General features: G+C 48.4%; 1 protein-coding gene across 2 annotated transcripts; it reads right to left on the bottom strand.

The window, feature by feature from the left end:
* Positions 1-2256: 2256 nt before the first annotated feature.
* On the bottom strand, positions 2257-8101 carry si:ch211-14k19.8 (serine-rich adhesin for platelets). Of its 2 annotated transcripts, XM_049720059.1 has the most exons (9): positions 7769-8096; positions 4435-6086; positions 4305-4363; positions 4056-4228; positions 3792-3954; positions 3536-3727; positions 2941-3174; positions 2712-2874; positions 2257-2428 (listed from the first exon to the last, which is right to left on the bottom strand). In XM_049720059.1, exons 3-9 carry the CDS (start codon positions 4322-4324, stop codon positions 2354-2356), a joined length of 1020 nt encoding a protein of 339 aa, XP_049576016.1. In that variant the 5' UTR covers positions 4325-4363; positions 4435-6086; positions 7769-8096; the 3' UTR covers positions 2257-2353. The 2 variants fall into 2 exon arrangements, with proteins under 2 accessions (XP_049576016.1, XP_049576015.1); XM_049720058.2 differs by lacking the exons at positions 2257-2428; positions 2712-2874; positions 2941-3174; ... (2 more) ...; positions 4056-4228; positions 4305-4363 and having other exon boundaries at positions 4437-6086; positions 7769-8101.
* Between the last annotated feature and the right edge of the window lie 226 nt (positions 8102-8327).

Raw genomic sequence — 8327 nt, 5'->3', positions numbered from 1 at the left:
AAAAGGTGGCCTGACCTCTTTTTGTTTATAAATCACTTTAGTTTGATAGTCACGCCTATTTAATTCACTTATTGCAGAAAAAGTGTAAAAAGAAAAAAAAAAAAAGCCACCATGTATGTAAAAAAAAAAAATCAATCTACACTCTGTGAAAGCACTGAATAGCTCAATTGAGATAATTATCTTGCCATCAATCTATCATCTCTGATGCACTATAGCTAAAATGGATGTTTCAGTGAAAATGTAAGGAAAGGCCCATTTGGGGGTTAGGATGGAAATTCGGGGGTCACTGGCTGGAAGGTTAAAACCCGGCATAGTGGTCACAAACACACACATTTACACACTCATGCACACACACACACATACACACACACTCATGCACACACTCATGCACACACACACACACACACACACACACACAGATTAGAGTGCAAAGTGGTGTTAACACGATGGCATGTTTACAGGCAACATGTAAAGCTCAGCACTCATCGCCTGCACATCTCACGTCGACAGTTATTTTACATTGAAGTTTATCTGAATACATGTTAGCATTTGTAAAATCTCTCCCTAGAAACACTTTTTATTTTTTGGGAAGGAAAATATGGCGATGAAAAAGAGCATTTTTCATTTCTGTTGAATGCTTTGATGTTTTATGAAGCCAAATGTGTCATAAAAGCTCTATGATGAGCATTTGTGATGGCTAATTCCTTTTGTTATGTTTCATGATGTGAACTGCAGCAAAGGTCAAGCAGACGCTTATCGGTGACATCACTAGCACGTTGACTCGGAACTTGTGAAACGTTGCAGATTTCTGCAACAAACTTTCAAGTTGCTTCTCAGTCATCATGAGAACTGATTTTCTTTTTCTTGCCAAGTCACCAAAGTCTTTTATCTGAGAAGCACAATGAAGAAAATGCAGTGTTACAAATTGGAACATGTTGCAACTTGTTCCTTGGATGCTTTATGACATCAAATGAAGCACAAATCGTAGACCAAAAAAATGTCATTTTTCATTTCTTTGTTACACCAGCTGTGTCCAAACTATGGCTTGGGGGCCATATGGGGCCTTCTTTAAATGTAAATAAACACCATTTTAAATGTAACGCAAAAATTGTCATACTGATTCAAATCAGATTAAATATGCAGCCCTCGTGCAGGGCTGGATCTATTTAAGTGGAGTATGGGGCCATGGCCACCCCAAAATCTTGGGGGAAAAAACCCACTTTGAACAAAAAAATTGTGACACAGCAGTTTAAAAAAAAAAAAAACACTTTGTGGGTTTAAGAAATGGAAGCTGAACAGTCTGTCCGATGTGTCAGCGTCACTTCCAGCGAGGTGGTGCAATTTTACCGCAAAGTTCCTTCCAGGTGTGTCAAACCCAGGTGACAACATCACTGTGTGATGTCATGGGAACGCAACATCTCAAAGTGTGTGTGTGTGTGTGTGAAGGGGTTGCAACCCTCAAAGTGCGGCCGGACAATGACCATAAAGCAGGAATTCTGCCTGGCTCTCTTTCGTGTTCCTAATAAGGACATATGGCCAGCCATGGGGCAGGAAGTAGATTTTTTTTTTTTCCTCAAACCACACTTTCACCTCTACATGCATACAGGAAGTGCACACACACGCTCACAAACACACACACACGCGCGTCGTCTACAAGGAGAGGTTAAAAAGGTGAACAAGCCAATCAGGGAATTATCCAAATCCACACACACACACACACACACTCAGGCTGGTGCCTTTGAGAGGTCCTTTGGATGACATCCATATAAGGAGATATCAGCATGACTAAGTCACATGACTGCAAAGAAGAAGAATGTATTGCTGCTTATGCAGGTCATGTGACCAGCAAGCAGTGTGAGGAAATGAATGAATCTCCCTTTTTAAGAGTGTGGATGAAGTCCAGTGAGAGGCATGTGAATGCTGCCACACACACACACGTGCACACACACACACAGGCCTGGTTTTTGGCTCTAATACCGTATATGGAATGAAGCTAACATGGAGCGTCTTTGCTACTTTCCTTTCTCCATCATTGAGTGGCATCCATTCCCAATGTAGAAGGGCAACGCTGGATCGGCACGAGCCACTTTTGCCATTGCTCAGACTTGTCTTTTATGCATTTTTTTGGTCTGGCATTCCGGCCGGGTTTCACGCAGCACATAGCTAAAAGGGGTGGAGGGAGCTGGGAGCGCCTGGGACGGACGGTACTTGGTGCCAAAAGAGGGAGTTAGCATGCCAGTCAATTACACACATAAGTACGGCATAGTCATACAGTATTTATTGATTTTTCAAAAGCTCATGCACACACACACGCGCATGGAGAGCGTTGGATGGCCCACGAGGATGCGTCCAGTCATGCCGTCCAGCTGCGGTTCATGTCCACCAACTCCATGCCCTCGCAGTACGAGCGCGGCCTGGACGTCCGAGCCTGCGCATCCGAGACAAGGAAAGATGCTAAACTAACGTAGCATATGACTCAATGAGGAGTCACCATATCAAGGAGCGACGCTCGCTCCAAAAAGCAAACCGTAGTTGGGCTGACTTGACAGATGCTAACCAGTTAGCATTAGGCGCTAACATTATTTTTAATAAAAGTTGCAAGCTAAGATGTTGCATTTAGAATTTTGAGGGAATTTTATTCCACTTTGGGACACATGGCTGTAAATGTGATTTCTTTTTTTCTTTTTTTTTTTTTTATTCCCCCCACTCACCGAGTGGGGAGTCCGGGGGGCGGCCAGCTGCCGCAGCAGCGGGAAGGGCGTCCAGTGGATGGGCTCCACCGGCCAGCTGCACACCGACAAATCGCTGGCCTTGCCCGAGTCCAGAACGCCGTCGCCCGTGCTCAGCTCGCTGCCGCACCAACCGTACTGAGAGCTGACACACCCATTAATGGAGACGGTCCCTGAAGGCAACAACTGGTTTGGACTTGCGTGGGCATACCTGTCTGGGTAAATGGTGTTGAGGCGCGCGGCGCGGCTGGTGCAGCCAGAGGAGGCGGAGGCGAGCGACAAGGTGTCATCGTGGTAGCAGCACGGCCGATCCAGAGCTCGCATGTGCAGCAGCTCGTCGGAGCGCGTGAACGCCGGATTGTCCATCGAGTCGACGGAAGCCGCCGACGCAGAGCGCGGCCAGAAGCGAGATGACAGCTCGTCGAAATGGTTGAAGCGCCGGTAGCTGCAAACACAATTGCGCAATTTTATGTTGGGGAACTAGTGACTTAAAGGAATAAACCATTCAATCATTTAAAATGATGTGAAACAAATTTATTAGGTAAAGGAGATTTTTTAAATAATTATGAAATGCACAATGAATACGAACTCTATTGAAAAAAATTATGACATAACATTTAAAATACTAAAAATAAACACGTGGGTGTGTGTATAGGGGGGATGCGAGTGGGTAGAAAAGTGACCTGCCATATCCAGCAGATGGCAGCAAAGATAAGAAAAACAACTGCTTGCGTGCTTCCAACAATTTTGTGCTGCACATTACCACCACTTACTGGACTGGAGTAAAACAGCACGTGTGTGCGTACCTGCTTCGGGTCTGGTCCACTTTGGCTTGGATGAGAGCAGCTCGGTAGCGTCTGACGGCCACGAAGGCCAGCGTGCCGATCACGGCCACGGCCACAACCAAGATGGAGGCGCACGTGCACACCAGACGAACCCGCGTCATCCGGACGTCACAGCGCGAGCCCATGAACCAGAAGTCCTCGCCCACCAGGCAGCTGATGGGAGCGCCGCGTTCAAACCAAACATTCGCTGCCTGTGTGTGAACACGTGCGTGCGTACCGACACACGGGAAGTTGTCCGGGGTGGTGCGTGCAGACGCCGTGATGATGGCAGAAATCAAAATGGCAGTCGGAGGAGCAGCTGTAGTTGTTACCGGGTCCCGAAAGGCAGCGGAAGCCCGCCGGACACCCGAGCAGCCAATCGCAAACGTCCGCCTGCAGCCCTGCGACGCACACGTGCGCAGCTTAGCATTCTTTGTTTTTCAAATCAAAACCCGGATTGCCATCGTGCCATCGCCGAGCGATACCAGACTGATCGTCTAACCTCCTAGTGTGACGTTGACCACCTCGGAGCCTCTGAAGCTCCTCCCCCGCCGTGCGACCTGGTCCAGTCCCGTCCGGCGCAGGAGCGAAGAGGCGCTGGAGGCGTCGGAGGCCGAGAGCCAGAGCAGAGCGCCCACGCTGTGGAACTCCAGCAGCATCTGCACAGCGCGGCCGCTGGGAAGAGGCCAGAAAAAACGTTGGGTGGGTGGGTGCCACGCCGCTCACGGGATCAGCAGGCCCACTCGCTCACCTGCCCCATGCCGCCAACATCCGGCGGAACCCCGGCGCCTTCTGCAGGTAAGGTTCCACCTGCAAACGGCAAAGTTAAAACACACACACACAGACGATGTGTCCAAAATGCTAAAAAGGCTCCCACCCACCCAAGCACCGGTTTCCTTCTCCAGGTCGGGACCAGAAGCCGAGCTGGAATCTTCCACGATGATCTGCAGCAGTAGCTCGATAGTGTCCACTGGAAGAAGTTAGAACCAAAAACCTCTATACATGCACACTGGTCTATCCATATTAGCACACACACCTCTGATGGTTGCAGGCTGGTCCGGCACCACATAGACTTTGGGTACGCGGGTCGCGGCAGAACTGAAAGGTGTCGAAGCAGACTGGACTTCCATGATCAGCAGCCGAGTTGTCACGGTGTCGCCGTCCGGAGTGACTTTTTTCTCAGTCACCAGCGTTTCTTGTGTGATCTGGGTCGGGGCAGCGCTTGGGTAGGCCTGGGTCAGAACGTCCAGGAGGGATGGAGACACAGAAGCAGGGTTCTTTAGGGTCGTTGGTGTAGTGTAGAGGGTGTCGTCCGTGTTCCGGGAGCCTCCAAAACCCAAAACCCTTGCAGATGCCGTCTCGGTTTGGCCGTGGAAGAAGTCTCCAGGTGTTCCCGTCGTATCCTCGGTGTCCCCAAAGCTCGAGACCTTCAGCTGTCCGATTGTTGCTGCCTCCGAGCCAGAAAAGGTCGGAACTCTGGAGGCCAAAATGGTGCCACCACCAGTTGGGATTTCTGGCGTTGCCATCACGTCCTGCGAAAGGCCTAAATCCATAACCTCCGCCTGGGTTGTATGTCGTGACCTTCCCGTAACATCTTCAGAACTCGCCGACACTGTGCTCACCGATGAGCTCGCAACCCATCTGGAAGACAAAAAGGTACTCACGTCGGTCGACAGTCCGGACCTTTCCGTCCCATTCTCAGAGAACCCAACCCTCAAGACTTCAGCTTGGGGCGTATTTGGAGGCGTTCCCGTTTGGTTCTTAGAGTCAGACAAGTCCAGAACCCCTGAGGATGTCAAAAAAACAGGTGTGCTCGTTCTTATCGGGGATCCCCCCAATCCAAGGACCTGGGTCGTTGTTCCCATACCGTCCACATAATCCGTCTTGGCGCTTGTGCGGGACCAAAGTCTGGGCGTTCCCGTTTCATCCTCCAACCCTGATGAGTTCTGGCTCCTTCCCGATACCATGCTGGCATCTCTGGTGGTCCATGTAGAACCAGGGAACCGTGCCGTCCCCTCTGTGGCATCTGGCAGTCGTGTTTTTTTTGGGGTACTTTGTGACAAGTCTGTTCGGGACCACGTAGAACCCCAAACCGGGTCCGGGGTGTGTTTCATCTCATTGGATGACGTCCGACTGAGGTTCTGTAAATAAATTGTGTCCGTGGTACCGGCAGGGGTCGCGAGGCGGGCCCATCTGGTCGGGGATGACGTCACGGGTGGAAAAGCGGACCGCCCCGAGGTGTGAGCTCCACGCGTCTCCTCTGGCATTCCCGGATTTGTTTGGGTTTTCAGGGTCAGCACCAGCGTCTCCGGAAGGTGGCTGACAGATGTTTCCGCTCCATTGTTCCCAACTTCCTCAGGAAGTTGGAGAGCTTTGCTATCATGGCTCCCAGACCCGGCAAGGGGCGTGGCAGGACCAGACTCAGATCCAGAGGGTTCTTGTGTGCTTGTGTAGTCGGACCCGGCCTGAGATGGACTGTGGAAGACTCTGTCGGAATGTGGCTCCTCTGTGGAATTCCGTGGCTCTTCCTGGACTGGACGAGCAAGACACAGAAAGAGAGAAAGTCATGAAGGACGACAAGATCAACAAAGCTTCTGTTTGTCTCACTCATGAACACACACACACACACACACACACACACACACATTACTCGCTTGATAGTAAACATGCACACTCTCTCTTTCTCAGACATACCAAGATAAGAACTTTCCAGAATGTTTGCCTTTTCCCAAACGAGGTCAGAGTGAAAACACAAATGTTATTAGGACGACTCTCGTGATCTAGGTGGGTCACACAAACTCAATTTCTTACTAATAAGCAACCATTTTGCATTAGGAGAACATTCACATCCTGACAGCGCAGAAAAAAAAAAATCAATAAAATATTAAATAAATAAATATGTAAAAATAATAATTAAAAAAATGTAAATAAATAGATAAACACCCTTCAATATTATGCCTAATTGTTTTCTAATACTTCTTGGGCCATTTTGGGGAAACCTTTTCTGTGTCCTCCATGGATTCTGCCTAGCAACAATTCTTACTTTTTGATGTGCTTTATATTTAATACAGGAGACTCCCAGCATAGTATAAATTCTAAAAAATCAGAATGTAGGAAATTGTGACATTGAAGGTTTCAGGCCGATGCCAGCGAAAGGTCTTCTTGGAATTGCTTCCTTCCTTCCTTCCTGGTGTGAGGATCTGACGCAACTAAATTTGCTTTTTTCCTTCTTTCAAAATCACCTTTGGGTGCTTGGAATTCGGGCTCAAGCTGGAGGCTACCAGGCCCTTTGGAATTGCTTCATCCCTTCTCGTAAAGGGCCCGAGCTCTGTCAGTACCTCGTTAAAGTCGCTTTGTCGCTTATTATTTTGGGGGGGAAAAAAAAAACAGAGCCCCGCCACCAGTGGACAAAACGCATGAAAATGTCTCAAAAAGAAGCCATGCTGCGAAGGGCACAGGAGGTCGGCCATTTTGCTTTGAAGCAGTCGTTTTAGGATAGCCATCAAAGGCAAAGTGTTTTTTTCTTCGCTCTAATTGAACATCAAGGAAGTCTTACAAGACAAAAGCTTTTTGCCTCATTAGCGGCTTCCAGAGTTGATACCTCCACCAAGGCTTCTTGGACATTCTCAAGAAATAATTGATAACCTGAACGATATGATCAGCAGATGAGTGGAACCTGTTCAATTACACTTGACATGTTGCATTTCCACAGCCCCCAAACCTGGATCTGATCAGGATTTAATATGGCTACAACTTTATTTGCATTAAGTACTAAAAACGACATGAAGATAAGCGTTCACTGTATTTCAAAGATTTTTAAATTTGGTTCACATTACCTTCAAGAATCACCAGAATTGGTTGAAATCATCTAAGACATCACAGGCGTATAAACATATACACTGGATGTTAAAAACAATATTATTATATCATGTCAGATTTAACAAACGTGTACAAATGTCCTATTTAAAAAAACAAACCAACGGACAATTAAAAAAAATATTAATAAAATAGAAAATCATCTTTGGCACCTAACAAGTTTGAGTTGAATCAGCTTTTAGAGAAATTAAAACAGATTGGTTGAATTTTGGAGGGCGTTCATGCCCAAGTGTAAAATCCAGACCTCCTTTAATGCAGATGTTTTTTTCTTGGTCTTCACTTCAACGAACCCGAGCAAACAAACGTTGATAATGGATAGATAAGATTATTTTTGCTTACCTGTTGTGACGACGGCGGCGGCGAGCACCAGGCAGACGTGGAACTGCATGTCCGGTTCCTTTCACACATGTCGGGAAGGATGTCTCCAAAATGGACACACGACCTCCACATGTCACACCTCAAGCTCTCTGTCTTCTTCTTGAAACTTCACAGCTCCTCAAAGGATCCACTTTGTTCCTCCTCCTCTCGTCTGCATTGGGATCCACATGTGCGCAGCCGCTGCGGCGGGCGAGGGTAAGAACGCGCGTCGTGGCGCCTGCGGACGAAGAGGCGACACGCGCGGCCACAGCTCCCTGTTGATGCTGGATGGAGGGAGGGAGAGAGGGAGGGAGGGAGGGAGGGAGAGAGGCGAAGCGCCACAGAGTCCACCACACCTATGACAGCAGCTCCGATCCCGCTCTAGTGCGCCCCCACCCAATTCCGAGGCCACACCTGGTACTGCAGTCTGCCTGACAGGCTCAAACCAGCAGAAAGGATGCCGTAGCTGACTTGAAAGCCAAATTTGTCTCCCTCCAAGCATTGTTTGAAGCTATGACCCCGGCTCGCTTTAAAACTCTGG

The sequence above is a fragment of the Syngnathus scovelli genome, chromosome 5, assembly GCF_024217435.2.
Source record: "Syngnathus scovelli strain Florida chromosome 5, RoL_Ssco_1.2, whole genome shotgun sequence".
Taxonomy (NCBI): domain Eukaryota; kingdom Metazoa; phylum Chordata; class Actinopteri; order Syngnathiformes; family Syngnathidae; genus Syngnathus; species Syngnathus scovelli.
Note: the sequence above shows the minus strand (reverse complement) of the source record. Positions and strands in the feature narration are given on the sequence as shown.